The 18,504-nt window shown below is 33.2% G+C and overlaps 1 protein-coding gene across 5 annotated transcripts in view; it reads left to right on the top strand.

Moving 5' to 3' along the window:
* The window catches only part of LOC125645494 (serine-rich adhesin for platelets-like), a 275,270-nt gene that overhangs the window by 49,945 nt on the left and 206,821 nt on the right, over nucleotides 1-18,504 (top strand). The window contains exons 23-33 of one of the 5 annotated variants that reach the window (XM_056158054.1): nucleotides 710-760; nucleotides 853-915; nucleotides 1,508-1,570; nucleotides 3,242-3,292; nucleotides 3,384-3,446; nucleotides 4,460-4,522; nucleotides 5,727-5,777; nucleotides 12,395-12,445; nucleotides 12,537-12,599; nucleotides 13,041-13,113; nucleotides 13,840-16,703. In XM_056158054.1, coding sequence (XP_056014029.1) covers nucleotides 710-760; nucleotides 853-915; nucleotides 1,508-1,570; nucleotides 3,242-3,292; nucleotides 3,384-3,446; nucleotides 4,460-4,522; nucleotides 5,727-5,777; nucleotides 12,395-12,445; nucleotides 12,537-12,599; nucleotides 13,041-13,113; nucleotides 13,840-13,930 — 683 coding nt within the window. In that variant the 3' untranslated portion in view covers nucleotides 13,931-16,703. Of the gene's footprint in view, nucleotides 1-709; nucleotides 761-852; nucleotides 916-1,507; nucleotides 1,571-3,241; nucleotides 3,293-3,383; nucleotides 3,447-4,459; nucleotides 4,523-5,726; nucleotides 5,778-12,394; nucleotides 12,446-12,536; nucleotides 12,600-13,040; nucleotides 13,114-13,839; nucleotides 16,704-18,504 lie in introns of those variants that run through there. The other 4 variants (XM_056158057.1, XM_056158061.1, XM_056158065.1 and 1 more) reach the window with 4 other exon arrangements.

Here is an 18,504-nt window from a genome sequence, read left to right on the forward strand (position 1 = left end):
CCTGGGTCAGGGGTTCTGGTATTAGGGTGGGGCCCTATTGATCATATAGTGAAAATGCATTTTATTTCTTTGAAAATCTTCTCCTCTGCTGCTGGGTATTAAGTAGAGAAACTAATAGTATGATAATGATGATCAAGGATGCTTCTTTCAAAACTGAAATTTATGGCCCCTGGGTCAGGGGTTCTGGTGCAAAGGCGGGGCTGACCACATAGCTATTCAATGTTTCTTCCATCCAAAAGTAAAATTCTTATATTTAAACACAAACCTAATTCAAACATTGGAAGGTTGTTACATGATACTCAGGTGACCTATAAAGCCCCTGGGCCTCTTGTTTGGAAAATGATGAATATATCAAAGAGTTGTCAATCATATTGTGTTTGAAAGCACATATGGTTGACAATTCTTATTTATTCTTAGTTTTCAGAGTAGTCAATCTATTTCAATTGGATCAGTATTCATAATTACAAGTAAAGGTAGAGATAATGTTGATTTTGAATGAAAGTTATTCTTTCTTCAGAATAAAATTGTTGCATTGAAAAATAGAATAATTTTTCGTTTTGAAAGATACACCAGCGACTATAAAAATTGAAAATGTTGAGGAAATCCATATTTACGGTACACTGAAATCTTTTATCATACACAGGAAACATGATCGAAAATTATAATTTAACTAACAGGCATGTGTATGGTAATGAATAATTCTTTACAGAGAAAGCTATAAAGAGTATCGGTAGCAAGTCCACAGAGCAGAATAGCAAAAGTAAGTGATATAATATCACAAAAGGTGGAAAGGTTCTGTTGAATCCCAAACATATGACGAAATTCAAAATCGTTGAATTTTTTTCATTTTAGCTTCACAACAAGACGAAAGCAAGGCGTCATCTAATGCGGAATTAAGTACAACCACTGTATCTGGTAATTATAACATATACGTTCATTTGTATAGACCTGGTGTCAACCTAGTATTGTTTATGAGAAAAATAGATTATTCTGGAGAATATAAGGTATTCGATTGACAAATCTCAGACAAGCAATGAAGTAAGTTAGAATCTCCTAGTTAATATCCATCAGTGGGAATTATTTCTGAAATACCTGAAAGGCTTCAATTTATACTGTAATAAAGGAAAAATATAAAATATAATATGATCACCATTGTGAATCATTGGATTCTGTTATCCTTCAGTCACGGTGTCTTTTAGAGAATTCTGCATAATTTCTTTTTGCACAGAAAGAAATTATAATTGCTCTACTTCCCAACTCTGTAAAATGTGAGACTGAATCCTAAACTGTTTCTTAATATCGTGTCCAGAGCGTTAATGAAATGACTTTTTATCCATGACCTGAGTCATTAGCTTTGAAGCAGAAATAGAGATCTTTTTCTCTCTACCTACCACCTCTGCAGCATGTACGATGTATAAGATTAAAACCTAAAACGTTTGCTATCCTATCATGGTTGTATTTGTCCGGACCCACGTCATCACCCATCTGGATACTTTTCTCATTTTAGCTTCACTGCCAGGCGAACGCCAGGGGTCATATAATACGGATTTAAGTTCAACCACTTCATCTGGTAATTATACCATCCATGTTAATTGATATCGGTCTGTTTTCAACCTAACATTTTTTATTTAATTTTTGTTAAGCTATTCTGGAGAACATGAGTTGCGAGCTTTCTTAAGTATCTTAGTCAAGCAGTGAAGTAAGTTAGAATATCCTTCTTAATATCCATCATTGGAAATTGTTCCTTAAATACCCGGAAGGTTCTAATGTACATTGCTATGAAGGAATGGAATGATGTTGGGATTTTAATAATCTATTTAGTTGCTTAGTTATGTTTTTTGCAGTGGATAGAGATGAATTGGTTAGGTACATTGAACAATTGTCAATATTTCTGAATAACCGTTTTTATTTTGTATCTTGAATAGAAAATATAATATGATCGGCATTGTAAATCATTGGATTCTGTTTTTATCCTTTAATTAACGTGTCTTTGAAAAATTATACATATATTAATTTGACACAGAAAAAAACCCCGATTATTGCTCTACTTCGCATATCTTTTAGAAATTTGAAACTGAATTCTAAAATGTGGTTTTAATATGGTGTCCACAGCGTTATTAAAATAAATATCTATGCATGGCTTGGGGTTTTGAGTTTTGAACCAGAACTAAAGATATAGTTCTCTCTAGCTACCATCGCTGCAGCATTTTGGGCGTATGAGATTGAAACCTGAAACATTGGTCGCCTATCATGATCACATTTGTCCGGGCGCACGTAAACAATATCTAGACGCTCTAATACTTGGACAAGTTGTTACAAACAGGTGCGGATCCAAGAAAGTTTCAAAGGGAAGATTGAGCCACGTGTGTACTTTTTCAACCTCTAAATCCGCCACTTCACTTGTGTAACCAGTGGGTCTTTTTTGCAAACGGCGATCTTGTAAATTCGACTAAGAATTCAGCTTGAAAAACGGTAGAACGTTTACAGTTTTTCGTTTGCAATGTTTGACAGCGTTTTTTGGAAAATGATAAATAAATCAAAGAGTTATCGATTATATTGTGTTTGGAAGCACATATGGTTGGCAATTCTTATTCATTCTTAGTTTTCAGAGTAGTCAATCTATTTCAATTGGATTATTATTCATAATTACAAGTAAAGGTAGAGATAATGTTGATTTCGAGTGAAAGTTATTCTTTCGTCAGAATAAAACTGTTGCATTGAAAAATAGAATTATTTTTTGTTTTGAAAGATACACCACTGGGTCTTTTTCGTAAATGGCGATCTTGTAAAATCGACTAAGAATTCAGCTTGAAAAGCTGTAGAACGTTTACAGATTTTCGTTTACAATGTTTTGACATTGTTTTTTGGAAAATGATAAATATATCAAAGAGTTGTCAATTATATTGTGTTTGAAAGCACATATGGTTGACAATTCTTATTCATTCTTAGTTTTCAGAGTAGTCAATCTATTTCAATTGGATCATTATTCATAATTACAAGTAAAGGTAGAGATAATGTTGATTTCGAGTGAAAGTTATTCTTTCGTCAGAATAAAATTGTTGCATTGAAAAAGAGAATAATTTTTCGTTTTGAAAGATACACCAGCGACTATAAAAATGGAAAATGTTGAGGGAATCCTAGTTAATGGTTCACGGAAATCTTTTATCAGACACAGGAAACATGATATAAAATTCTAATTTAACTAACAGGCATGTGTATGGTAATGAATAATTCTTTACAGGGCAAGGTTTAGAGACCATCGGTAGCAAGTCCACAGAGCAGTATAGCAAAAGTAAGTGACATAATATCACAAAAGGTGGAAAGGTTCTGTTGAATCCGAAACATATCAAGAAATTGAAAATTTTTGAATTTTTGAATTTTAGCTTCACAGCAAGACAAAAGCAAGGCGTCATCAAATGCGGAATTAAATGCAACCACTGTATCCGGTAATTATAACATCCACTTTAATTTGTATAGGCCTGCTATCAATCTAGTATTGTTTATGAGAAAAATAGATTATTCTGGAGAATATAAGCCGCACCCTGTCTGAGGTATTTGATTGAGAAATCTCAGACAATCAATGAAGTAAGGTAGAATCTCCTAATTAATATCCATCAGTGGGAATTATTTCTGAAATACCTGAAAGGCTTAAATTTACATTTCTATAAATAAAATTTCACGCGTTTAAGTGTAACGCATTAGCATGAAATTGTTTTCTCCTAGTTATTCTTTTCTCCAAAGGGTGTCGCTGTTTTGGTGGACTTTTTGTTCGTTTCTGCACGAACTCGCTCGCTGAGCTCAACAAAGCCTAGGTGTTCACACGTAAATTTTCGAAATGTTTCGTTACGAAATTTTGTGTAACAGTGGTGGTTAGATAAAAGTTTTCAATTTAATGTTATAATAGGACTGGACATGGGTATCTTTTTTGTATACAATGAAGTATGTTTTGTTTTTGCATGTACACGTTTTTGTTTTTTCCAATCCTGTACACAATTATTAAACAGTTAAACACCAAGCACATCCTGCTATCCACTTTACAAGCTGTGTTTATGTTTTCTTTTGGAGTTAGATTTTAGGTAGGAGAAAGGAATACTATAAAATATATTATGATCAGCATTGTGAATCATTGGATTCTGTTATCTCTTAATCAATGTGTCTTTTAAAAAGTTATGGATAATTTCTTTTTGCAAAGGAAGAAATGATAATTGATCTAATTCCAACCTTGATAAAAAAAAATGTAAGACTGGATCCTCAACTGTTTCTTAATATGGTGTTCACAGCGTTAATGAAATGACCATTTATCCATGACCTGGGTCATTAACTTTGAACCAGAAAGAGAGATGTTTTTTTCTCTACCTACCACCTCTGCAGCATATACGGTGTATAAAATAAAACCTATCATGGTCGTGTTTGTCCGGACGCACGCCATCACACATCTAGACACTTTTTTTCATTTTAGCTTCACTCCCAGACGAACGCAAGGGGTCATCTAATGCGGAATTAAGTGCAACCACTTCATCTGGTAATTATAACATCCATGTTAATTTATATAGGTCTGTTTTCAATCTAACATTTTCTATGGGGAAAAAATCAAGCTATTCTGGAGAATATGAGTTGCGAATTTCTTAAGTATATCAGACAAGCATTGAAGTAAGCTAGAATATCCTTCTTAATATCCATCGCTGGAAATTGTTTCTAAAACACCTGGAAGGTTCTTATGTACATTGCTATGAAGGAATGGAATGATGTTGGGATTCTAATAATCTTTTTAGTTGCTTAGTAATGTGGTTTTTTTTTTTTTTTTTTTTTTTTTTTTTTTTTACAGTGGATAGAGATGAATTAGGTACATTGAACAGTTGTCAATATTTCTGAATAACCGCTTTTATTTTGTATCTTGAATAGAAAATATAATATGATCAGCATTGTAAATCATTGGATTCTGTTTTGATCCTTTAATCCATATGTCTTTGGAAAATTATACATATATTAATTTGACACAGAAAAAAAAACCCCGATTATTGCTCTACTTAGCATATCTGTAAGAAATTTGAAACTGAATTCTAAAATGTAGTCTTAATATGGTGTCCAAAGCGTTGACAAAATAAATATCTATGCATGGCCTGGGGTTTTGAGTTTTGAACCAGAAATAAAGATCTAGTTCTCTCTAACTACCATCGCTCCAGCATTCAGGGCGTATGAGATTGAAACATGAAACGTTTGGTCTCCTATCGTGATAACATTTGTCCGGACACATGCAAACAATATCTAGACGCTCTAATACTTGGACAAGTTGTTACAAACAGGGGCGGATCCAGAAAAGTTTCAAAGGGAAATTTGAGTCACGTGTTCACTTTTTCAACCTCTAAAATTTTTTTTGGAATGCTTTGACAGCGTTTTCCGGAAAATAATTAATGTATCAAAGAATTCAAGGGCTAGCACACATGGTTGGCAATTCTTATTCAATCTGGGTTTTCAGAGTAGTCGATCTATTTCAATTGGATCATAATTACAAGTAAAAGTTTTTCTTTCTTCAGAATAAAATTGTTGCTTTGAAAAATAGAATTATTTTTCGTTTTGAAAGATACACCAGCAACTCTAAAAATGGAAAATGTTGAGGAAATCCTAGTTAACGGTACACTGAAATCTTTTATCAGACACAGGAAACAAGATCGAAAAATTTATTTTAACTAATAGGCATGTGTATGGTGATGAATTATTCTTTATAGAGAAAGGTACAGAGACTATCGGTAGCAAGTCCACAGAGCAGAATAGCAAAAGTAAGTGACATAATATCACAAAAGGCGGAAAGGTTCTTTTGAATGGGAGATATTACGAAATTTAAAATCTTTGAATTTTTTTTCATTTTAGCTTAACAGCAAGATGAAAGTAAGGCGTCATACAATGCACAATTAAGTTCAACCACTGTATCTGATAATTATAACCTCTACATTAATTATATAGGCCTGTTATCAACCTAGTATTGTTTATGAGAAAAATAGATTATTCTGGAGAATATAAGCCGTACCCCGTCTGAGGTATTTGATTGACAAAGCTGAGACAAGCAATGAAGTAAGTTAGAATCTCCTAGTTAATCTCCATCAGTGGGAATTATTTCTGAAATACCCGAAAGGCTTCAATTTACATTGTAATAAAGGAATAATGTGAAATATAATGTGATCAGCATTGTGAATCATTGGATTCTGTTATCCCTCAATCAATGTATGTGTCTTTTAAAAAATTGTGCAGAATTTTTTTGCACAAAAACAAATGATAAATGCTCTACATCCCACATCTGTCAGAAATGTAAGACTGAATCTTAAAATGTATTCTTAAAGGACACAACGCATGTTTCTAAACTTTTTCATTTTTTCAGGAAAATTAACTGTTTTTATGCCTAAAATTACTTTAAATGTGTTTTAAATGAAATATTTTGCGTAGTTTTGGAGTTTGAAAGCGATGAAATTCAAATCTTGCGATATGCATATTTTCTTTCGCTAGTTTACGCGCCATTATGTGTGACGTCATATGCGCCCTCGGGTTTGAAAACATCTATTAGCCATTTCATAAACAGATTAGATTTAATCGACAAAAAAAATCAATTATCACGTTAACGGCTTGTAAATAATAATGCATTAAGATGTTTTGTGCCGTGGTCGGGTGTACTAGTTGTCGGTATATAGGATTTAGACCGAGTATTTTTCAATTTTTCGAAGGAAGGTAAGAGAAAAAAGACGTGGATAATTTTTTTTGTTGGAGCAAGAACTTTACCTTAAAAAACACACCCAGTCACCTTTTCAAAAACCGCTTGGACAGAGCCCCTGATAAACTGCGAGAAAATGGATATATCTAAGCTATAAACACTGGTAGGCCTATAACATACATTCTGTTTTGCTCTTCAAATTCAATACACACTCGGATCAACTGACCTTCACCTTGTAACAACATATATCGACGATACAATGTAACTTCTACCAACTGGTAGATTTACAAACAAAACAAAAAAAATTCAAGATACAAAATAATTGAACTTTTAATTATACAAATAATAGAATACTGTATTTCCGAACTTTAAATTGAAGTATAAAATTATTTCCTTATTGAAGTCGTAGCATCTTGAGTGCGTCAGTAGGCTATAACACAGTGCTCCCACTTCGTACTTCCTAAAGACGTGCAGATCACAATTCAAAAATAGTAATAAGATTGCTTTATCAAAATAAAATAATGTGTTTTCCACTTTAAATTTGATTATTTTTATTGATTTGTGTGTGTGTTGTCGTTTTCTTTCTTTCCGAAATGCACTCGTGGCAATAGCTTGGCATAGGGCCTAGTTGTCAACAATTTAATGTATCATAATTTGTCTAATCCCAAAATAAATAATGATTGCACTGTTTATTTTAGAAAAACAGCGCCAACTACAGATGTATAAAGGAATAACATCACCAAACAGTTTGTAGACAGCGACCCATATAAACATAATTTATTCACAATATTGCCGATTTCATACACGCTTTACTCGCTATATTTGTATATTTACATCGTTATATGTGTGCACTGGTGGCGAACACATAAAACTCGGACAATTTGTCAACATCGATTTAAATGTTGCCCATGGTAAATAAATTAGGCCCCTAAAAGTTGAGTTTTTAATAATATCTCGCAGTACTTTCACAATCCGAAGGGCGCATGTGACGTCACTGTACCACGTGACTACCTACCTAATTAACTAGAGTTTTTGAAATCGGGACTTAGATTTAAGTCTGTATTGTGGTTAATTATCGCAAAATTTTGGCGAACAATTAGAATTAATTACTATAAGCATAAAAAAGACGAAATGCATGTAATGTTGTATACTTTGAAAACATTAGATGTGTCCTTTAATATGGTGTCCACAGCGTTAATGAAATTATTTGTTATCCACGACCTGGTAATTAACTTTGAACCAGAAATATAACTCTTTTTCTCTCTACCTACCACCTCTGCAGCATGTATGGTGTATAAGATTAAAACCTAAAACGTTTGGTGTCCTATCCTAATCATATTTGTCCGGACGCAAGCAAACAGACATCTAGACACTCAAATATATGGACTAGATGCGACTAAGTTGGGAGGATCTAGAACATTTTCAAATGGAAATGGGACCTAAATGTGTACCTTTTTAAGCTCTTCATCCGCCACTGCACTTGTATAAACCATGTGCCTTTTTCGCAGAGGGTGGCCTTGGAAAATGAATTAGTAATTCAGCTTGAAATGATATTGATCAAATGCGGTTTTGCTTTTACATTGAATGGACAGCGTATTGTGTTTGAAAGTACAGATTATTGACATTTCTCATTCATTCTGAGTTTTCACAATAGTCAATTAGATCAGCCGATACGTGTCGAAACACCTAGATGTCATAAAACGGAGGAAATGCGGAGTAGGCAAAATCAAAACTTACTTTATCATCCTGTAGCTGCTCTCATCAAATAATGATTGTATGCTTTAAATCTAACATAGCATATGTATTTTACACGTCTAATTTTCATTTGCAGATCAGGGGGAAAGTGGGGGGGGGGGGGGGGGTGGTGACTTGAACGAAAGTTCTAGACTGCGTCTTCTCTACTTTGAAACGGGCATATTTGTTACCCACATTCCGTATTCAAATAGATCCAATCCCACCCCCTCCCCAGATTGCGTAGAAAGATAACCAAACCAAACATTTGATTATAATTCTTGTATAATTTTTTAAAATAATAAAGTAGGGGATTTAGAGGAAATGAAGCACTAACCTCCCCCCCCCGCCTCCTCCTAGGCATCTGATCTCACCTCTGGTATGTCCAGAGATCCGTGTTTGACCAACTCTTTATTTTGTATTCCTTATAGGAGTTATGAGATTGAACACTGTTCGTTTTCTTCAACTTTCATTAATAGTTTTATGAAAATGTTTAGTGCGCCCAACTTGTTACACCCCCTCCCTTTTCGAAACATTAATAGGTTTCTCCAGAATATCTGTTGAAACTTTAGAATAGTTAGAATCAATAGCAATCAAATGATTTACACATACATCTAAAACAATATTTGCAGTTTACAGGGGTACATAATGTAGATCTGTGATACGTAATTTCTTTACGTGAGTATCTAGTTGAATCATTAATGATCTAATTAGTATGTGTCCATCATCCGTTGATTCATGTCAATTCTATTAGTATTTTTCACAGTTTACACTTTTATCATAATGAATTACACCGATTCAATTACAACTAGTGGCACAAGACTATCTTATAGATTATTAAATACTAAGGCGCAATTACGGTATTAATATCGGATGTCAGATTGCTACTTGTTTGAATTATTTATTTGAAGCAAAATAAGGCTGTGTTCAAAATAATTCGAGCCAAACATTTGATTATTGTGGTTAAAGATTCTCTAAAGTATTAAAGTTTTAATGAGATCAGAATATTTAGGTTGGTCGGTGATATGATTTTAAGTGGGGTTTTTTTTTGGGGGGGGGGGTGTTTGGTACCTTTACGCATTCTTTATATGAAATTTCAAAAATTCTATATACTGGATATGATTTTTTTGGCGTTTATCTCTACAATTTACGCTGAAAATGCACAAAAAGAAAAAAAAAGAGGAAATTCAGACTGTTTTGTTTCCAAATTGAATTCGTTTTCATAGCAACTAAAATATTTTCACAAATTAACCACTTTTTTAAGAGCATAAAATTTAAACGTTGTGTTTGATTTTTGGCCGGGTTGCACAAAGTGCAAATCCGGTCTATAGTATGGTGAAGTGCGGGCGAGCGGGTGGGCGGTTGGGGAAATTTTGTGAAATCAACTCCTCCTACAGTTTTTTATGTACAACCTTGAAACTTTGCAGAAAGTAAGTATATATATTGAAGTTATGCACTAGGTTTTTTGAAGTCTGACCTTTGTCGAATATGGGCGCTACAGCAAAAAGTTGTTACTAAAAATAGAGTTCAACTTGAAAAAGGTAAATGAGATTATCTTTTGTGGTTAAATTTAGTTGCACTACCTCTGAGGAAAAATTCAATTATATATGAATGTCAAATTTTCTGGACATGAGTTGTAAATTTGCAATATAAATAGAGAAATTCTGTTTCTTTATCATATAATCATATACAATTCAAGCACCTGAAGTTATTTTTTCATTTTAGTTATTATTACTTAATATTACATATATCAGCAGTGCTCCAAGTTGCGAGTAAAACGGTCGCATTTGCGACCAGAAAATCAATTTTGCGACTAGAGATTATAATTAAGTCGCATTTTCGCGAGTAAAAAAAATTTGGGCAACCAGTAAAATTTTAGAATCGGGATCGGAAGTCTGAATAAATATTTTTAGTCTCGGTCAAAATAATCAAGATGGCGGGAAAACGAGGTTTAGAGCACTTTGGATTTATCAATAGTAAAAAACAGAAACCTCAGCCTTGTACATGTAACAAAGAAATTCAAGAATCACACGGGGAAAGTTCTGCATCAAAAGATGGCGTAGCAATGTCTAAAGAGAAATGCAAAAGTAAAGGAAGAACCCCAGTCCTGAAATGGCGGAGGAAATTTTCGTGATGGCAAAATGTTTTGCAGAATTTGTGAGACCAATAAGCCAGCAACGTCCACAATTTCTAGACATCCATTGTCCTCTTTCGCCACGACCGAGTGTACATCTTTCAAACGTGGAAATGCGACTATTCACGGTAACAGTAAGAGACATGTCGTTGTCCGTGACTGCATTATTAGCAGTAAGTCGAGCGGGGAAACAGATAACTACCACCAAATAAATCCCTACCCAAATTATTTACTCTAAATATTGCAACCCGGCCAATTGAGTCTTTGACCCATTTTTTTTTTTTAAATAAAAGGTGTTTAGAGAAGGAAAAAATCAGATTTATTTGTAGCAATTTTCAATGACCTCAGATGACCTTCAGTTCATCATATCTTTTTATCCAATTCTTTCAAGTGGTTTTTTCATTGATGTAATTTAAAAAATGAGTTTCAAGCGCAGGTTTTGATAGGGTAAATCTTGCAAATTCAAATTTCTTAGCTTTCTAAAAATATTACTCATGATATTTCATCAAAAAAGATGTATACCATTTTTGTTCAAAAGAAATTCCATATCCCCCTGTATGAATCCTACTATAGCAAAATTTTAAATATTAATAAACCCTCCTGGAGTCTCATTTACAAAAATAAAATCGTAGATATGTATGAAAAAAGGTAGCAGAATTTAATTTTAAACTTCTCAATAATCTTCTATGTAACAAATCTTTTCTCATGAAAATAAAGAAAACCGAATCAAACATGTGTGAATTATGTAAAGAAAATGTTGAAGACAATGAACACTTGATTTATTTTTGTAAAAATGTAAAGCATATATGGGAAATAACTTCAAAGGTTGTCAAATTTGACATCAAATGGAAACACATTCTTTTTGGATTTTATTTTGAAAACAACCACAGAATTGTCATTTTGAATAACGTAATTTCTACTATAGCAACTGTTATTTACAAATACAAGATGTACTGTAGAATCAAAGAAATTGAAGAAAGTACCGATAATTTATACATGCATGTTAAAGCTTCTTTAAAGATGTACTCTCGTGTATACAAAAGGCTACATATAGATTTCAATGATATGTTTGAAAAAATTAGTAATATATTGTGATGCATTTATATATATATATATATATATATATATATATCAATGTTTTCTTGTTATCAAGACATGCACCCGAATGTCTTGGATATTGTAAGGGCACTTTGAAATATGAATAAACTATTAAAATTAAAGAAAAATCTTTTTATCCAATTCATCGACATGCCAATATTTTTGGTCAATTCTGTAGCTATGGATGCCATCTTTAAATCATAGTAAAATAACTAAAATCTAATTACATTCAGTAAATGTTTTTGACCATTTTCCTAGAAAACTCTATCCTCAAAAAGATAGTTTTTAGAGGCGCTGAGGAAATTCGGACTGAATTTAGGGTAAATTGATTTTGTGTTACGTGGAAAATATTTTCATATCATAGTGTCTGCACATATACTGTTTGTATGATGGCCATTAAATACACCCATATTTCAACCTGTTTGTTTGTTGTATATATTTTTGGATCTACAACTGCTAAATTTTGGCCTTTTGTGTTTTTTAACATTGTTAGGTTCAGGGGTTGTTTCCATGCAAATGAACTCATTTACATATATAAAAATTGTCATTTTTCAAATAGGAGAGACCTCGTTTCTATGATAAAATGATTTTCAGAAAAATCTAATTACTTTCATCTCAGCATCATATCCCCTTAAAGGTACACTGAAATCTTTTTTCAGACACAGGAATGATGATCGAAAATTCTATTTTAACTTGCATGCATCTGTATGGTTATGCATAATTCTTTACAGAGAAAGGTACAGAGAGTATCGGTAGCGAGTCCACAGAGCAGAAAAGCAAAAGTAAGTGACATAAAATCACAAAAGATGGAAAGGTTCTGTTGAATTCGAAACGTGTTAAGAAATTCAAAGCTTTTGAATATTTTCATTTTAGCTTCACTCCCAGACGAACGCGAGAGATCATCTAATGCGGAATTAAGTGCAACCACTTTATCTGGTAATTATAACATCCCTGTTAATTTACATAGGTCTGTTTTCAAACTAACATTTTCTATGAAAAAATCAAGCTATTCTGGAGAATATGAGCTGCAAGCTTTCTTAAGTATCTCAGATAAGCATTGTAGTAAGCTAGAATATCCTTCTTAACATCCATCATTGGAAATTGTTTCTAAAATACCTGGAAGGTTCCAATGTATATTGGTATGAAGGATATGGAGATTTTAATAATCTTTTTAGTTGCTTAGTTATGGTTTTTGCAGTGGATAGAGATGAATTGGTTAGGTACATTGAACAGTTGTCCATATTCTTAATAACCATTTTAGCTCTTCTGAGCTCTTTCTTATCTTATTTGAAGATATTTCTGTTAGTTGTTAAAAGATGGGTTGACAAGTAGAGTGATCTATTTTGTTAAAAAATGTTATTCAATTTTATCTAATAGTGGAAAAATCAAATGAAAACTCAAAAATACCACCACCACGGCCAAAGGCTCCCCCAGTACCTACGTCGGAAAGGTAAGTAACTCTTTGATGGGGTGAGGTAATATCCCTTTGATTAAAGGGAATCCTATATAACTCATAAGATCGACGTTAAGTGTGTTTGGTATCTTGAAAATATCTGCCCTTAAAATTTATTTTATTAAAGAAAGATTGAATGAAGTGAGTGATACGAATTATGAAGTTAGTATGGGAGAGGTTAGCATAGCTGCAGTGCATGAAATTTTTACTGACGATTACACAAAATGTATCTCTGTTATGCTGGTAATTGCTTTTCTGTCATTGTGCTAAATTTTGTTTTGGCTATTTTTTTTAAAACTGAAACTATCTTCATCTGTTGGAGTTATTGTTCGATATACGTCAGATTGGATCCCATAGCAGAACCTTATTTTGAGACGGAGCAGTTACATGACGCAAATCAGAAAAAAGTCCAATTTTAGAAGTGATTGAGCACTATTCATCTTGTATTTTTGTATACAAATTCATTGTCCCTGTGTGCATATATGATTAAAGTTGATATCTCTTTCAACATTTCAAGAATTACTGCATGAATTTGTTTTATTAGGTAATCAAGTTGAAACAAACATGCTCTAGCGGTCGTACTCGGTTTGGGGTTTCTTCTAGGGCTCCAAATCCCATCTGTAATGTTTTCAGGGACCATGTTTACCCTGTTATTAATTTTGTTTTGAGATTAATTACTATTTGTTATCGCCACCTTTTGTATTTCATGTAACGATATTGTAGGTCATCTGAAACGGCACAGAAAATTGTATCGAAGCATGGGAAAAGCAAACAAGCACCAACCCTTCCTCCAGAAAACATCAACAAACGCTAAAACCGATATCTCACTTTGTTAAAGTTACATGTGATTTTCTGGAAAATTCAGATCTTGGATCTGCAACGAAAACAATTGTATCTCAGTTGCGCATTGTTTATTTCTTATATTCCATAATTATGTCATGAAATACTTGGATAATACATGTAACTATTAGGTGTCTTCAAGTGGGTCACAATTACTATGGAAACTAAACAAGTATAAGAAGAAAAATCAGGTTTTATATATTTACTCCTTAAACAAAAACGTATCACCATGCCAAGTTTCATAAAAATCAACAGCGTTTTTGTACCACTCTATGTCTGACTATTACATATATGTGGGTGAGCACTTAAAGGTTATACGTTAATCTAATTAATGTTCCCCATGATATATAAAGTATCGTGTTACTCACTACCTATGTAAGTGATACATGTACATACTAAAAAACAACCCTCTTATAAAACTTGAAAGTTAAACCTTGATTAATAGAACAAAATATCCCTTTTTATATGCTATATTCTATTATATGTCCTGTTAACAGACAATGATTGTAATCTACTAATTTATGAAAGTAGCAAATTAATTATACATAATGAACCACTATATTCAGAACTCTCCGATGAAAATTAGATATCTCATTTGTGTCCCAATAATTTATATCACTACTCATGTTTTGTTTAAAAACTTCTACGTGGGAGGAAGGGGTCTCTTGCTGTGGCCTTCGGTTCGGTATTTGGATGTGTTGACGATGATTTTTTTCTGTTGGCAGTGGTGGCTTTCGTTCATGTGTCGGTTCGATATATCCCAGTGAACTCGAAATAAAAGACACCACATAGTTGTCCGCTGCTGCTTCATACTTAGTCATTTTGTTGAAAATAGATATTAACGGCAAACTAACAACTCAACTTTATGATAAACGGGATGGTTTCAGCCTTTTCATCGTCAACTTCCCATATTTATGTAGCAATATTCCATCATCACCTGGATTGGATATAGTGTTGATATTTCTCAACGGATTCGATATGTAAGAGCTTGTTCTGCGTATGATCAGATTTTAAATCGAGGCGGTTACTGACAAACAAGTTGATGATACATGGGTTTCAACAGTCTCGTTTAAGTCAGCATTTTGCAAATTCTATGGCTGATATAACAAGCTAGCTTGCTAATACAACCTATCATTGAGTCAAATGCTGTCTGGTGTATTTCATAACGATTGTTAGACCGTTTTTAGCACAACGATTCAGACTACGGATTACTCCGTTTACCTGATCAAAATATAGAGCTCTCGGCGGGTGTGACCGGTCAACAGGGGGTGTTTACTCCTCCTAGGCACTTAATCCCACCTCTGGTATGTCCAGGATCCGTGTTTGCCCAACTATCTATATTGTATTTCTTATAGGAGTTATGAGATTGGTAACTGTCCGTTATCTTTACCTTTGATGCAAATAATTTAATATTACATATAAAACGCAATTTGATTGGCTGAGCACGCTAAAATATTTTCGTTTGTATTGTATAAATATGACTTGGTATGGGGACACGTGACCTTGACATCCAAGACGACACTACTTTTTCATTTCTAATTTTACATTGCACCATGAAGCACTATAACCTTGATAAGCCTTCAAACTATGAATTTGAAAATTAACAAAATTCAGTATGATCTGACAACAACCCCATTATTTCTAAACAAAATGTAGTCTTTTTTTACAGGTAAAGTTACATGTACACGAAACCTTAACGGTAAAATTCAAAAACAAACTCTGACATGTACAACGATGTCATATGTGAAAATTAATACAAAACGGTATATCAAGTATTTGCAAAATTGCTGTTTCATTATTGTTTTACTTGGGGGGATTGCTTAATCCGCCTATCGAAGCATAAAATGCGTCATGAATTTCTACAATGTAACAGATAACGTCAACTTTCATCGATCAATGCTGTGAATTGATTACATAATTTACTGTGTCGGACTTAATTGGCAATAATGCTGCATGCAATGGTAAGTCAAATTGTAGTTTAGCAGTCATTCTCTGTAACCACTTACAAAACATCAGCATGCGTAGTCACCGCTTTTCACAAGAATCACCTGAATGAGACATCTATAAAGAAAACATTTTAAAATTAGATGTGATCATGTTTGGAAACAGGTGCAATATTATCAAATTTGGCATTTTTTTTTTTTAGAATCTGGTTGTATTTTTGCACAGAATTTCAATATAAAATATTATATTTATATTACAAATCGCATTTTCCTCTATGAACCAACCAATTTCAGCGTGCTACACAATCCGTTCACATTGACTATGAACGGATTATAAACTAAGCCCTAGCTTAAAGCACGCGACTGAGAGATTTGAAAAAAATACAACATGTGTTACAAAGATCTCCCAAGTCACACCTTTGGATTAAGATTGTAAACTTACGTGGATTATCATCCCAATCTTGGGGTCTCCTACCTCCAAAATACAGTGCACCTTGCAATGTTGATAAAAGGCAGGATGAGACGAAATGTGACGTCATGTCTATGTGTTGACGTACGTCACAATAACTACTGTGACAGAGGATAGGAGTTCGTTTTATGCAACAAAATAGAAGCAATGTAAACAAACGATATTTTAGTAAATGAATATAAATATAAGAAATGAACATCACTTTTGAGCTAGCGCGATTCACAGAATTTGCCTCAAATCCAAATCCGTCGATACTGACCATGAACAGCTCAAAAGTGATGTTCATTTCTTAAATGAATAGTCTTAATTATTTTTTATTAAATGATGAAACAGGTTGTAATTTTTTTATTTAAGAATAATGGACAAAAACCCTAAGTGATTTTTAGAATTGACTAAATCTGTAAAATTGTGTCTGAATTCAATGGTTTTTTTTTGTCTTAATAATTTTTATTCGCATCCACCTCAAATAAAGTAATACAAGTTTTTAGAACAACAAATTTATGTGCGTCATAAATTTAAACACAAAATTTTAGGAATCTGCCTATTTTATACAATATGAAATGACTGATTTCCGATGTCCTGAAGCTGTTAACCATATCGAAATATAAACAATATATGACGTTGGCAAACACAATAGTCCCTACCCCTAGAATGATAAAAATTACAATTTTGTTAAAGGACCAACTGCTTCTTCTAAATATATATTTAGTCTGAATTTTGGTATCAATGGTATTAAAGAAGACACATTTGGAATGTTTTACACACAAACACTATATACCAAGTTTGGTTCCACCTCTATCCCGAATATCATGAAATTTACTTTGGTAAAGACTTTTCTGCTATACATGACTATGCAATTGATTTTTATTACATATGTGAGGTTGTAAAGAAGATTTTTAAAAAAAATTGGGGAAGTTTTGGCAGTGTTTGAAAATTTGAAAAGGATTGTAATGGTAGTTATTGGAAGTTAAAAGTACTCAAGTGTTAACGCACAACTGACGCTGATCAGATGTCATAGAAGTGAATGGAAATTTCCAAGCCTTTCATTCACAACAACGACATCTCTAATAAATAACTTACTACTGTGTTCTAGTTTAATAGTGCATGAAACGTTTTAAAATACAAGTAAAATGAAATTAATGTATAGATTAATACATTTGTTAAGCAAAGAAGGAAAGAAGAAACAAACAATTGACAAAAAGAAAAAGAGAAGAAATAAAAGTACATATATTAACTAGAGATAGTTTTTATGAAAAACAAATGCCTCCCCAGCTCCCTAAATTGGAAGTGCTCCAAATGAAAACTCCTCCCCTTAATCTACTGCATGGTATGGAGGTGAAAGCATCAACAGGAACATAGACATTATGAATTCTGATAATCCACATAGGCGAAATGTTCACAAACTATTTAACACCCTTCATCCCTCAGATCCACTAGAACTTGAAGTATAACAATTGGATCATCCGGTACCTACAATATGCATTTTTACAAATGACATTGAAGTATTGTACAAAATGTCAAGTTTATCGGAAAAGCCATATAAAGGTGGAGAAGCGTTCACAAGCTATTTCAACATCCTCCACCCCTCTTAGATCCACTATCGCTTTGATGAAAAAATTGGATCCTACTGTCCCGACAATATGCACATCTACAAATGACAATGAAGCATTTTGCAAAGTTTAAATATATCCGATAAGCCATATAGAAGAAGTGTTCACAAGCCATTTTACATCCTCCACCCTTCTTATAGTCACTCTAACTTTTATGGAAATAATTGGATCATCCTGTCCTGACAATATGCACATCTACAAGTGGCAATAGAACATTGTACAAAGTTTCTTGTCCATTCGATAAGCCATATAGGAGGAGAAGCTATCACAAGATTCTGTGACAGACAGACAGACGGGTGGATGCACATAAAGTACAAAACAAAATATCTCCTCTTAAAGAGGGGATACATAATTACATATTACAAGTACCACACATATTCATTTCAAAACACGCAAACATAATAAAGAAGGACTCAGAAACACTTTACACCCCTTTCCAAAAATCATTTAAATGTTCATGACTATGCATCTTTGTGATTTATACTACAGTGTTCAGTGCATAATTACTGATAGCAATAAAAAGATG

The sequence above is a fragment of the Ostrea edulis genome, chromosome 1 (genome assembly GCF_947568905.1).
Source record: "Ostrea edulis chromosome 1, xbOstEdul1.1, whole genome shotgun sequence".
Lineage (NCBI taxonomy): Eukaryota > Metazoa > Mollusca > Bivalvia > Ostreida > Ostreidae > Ostrea > Ostrea edulis.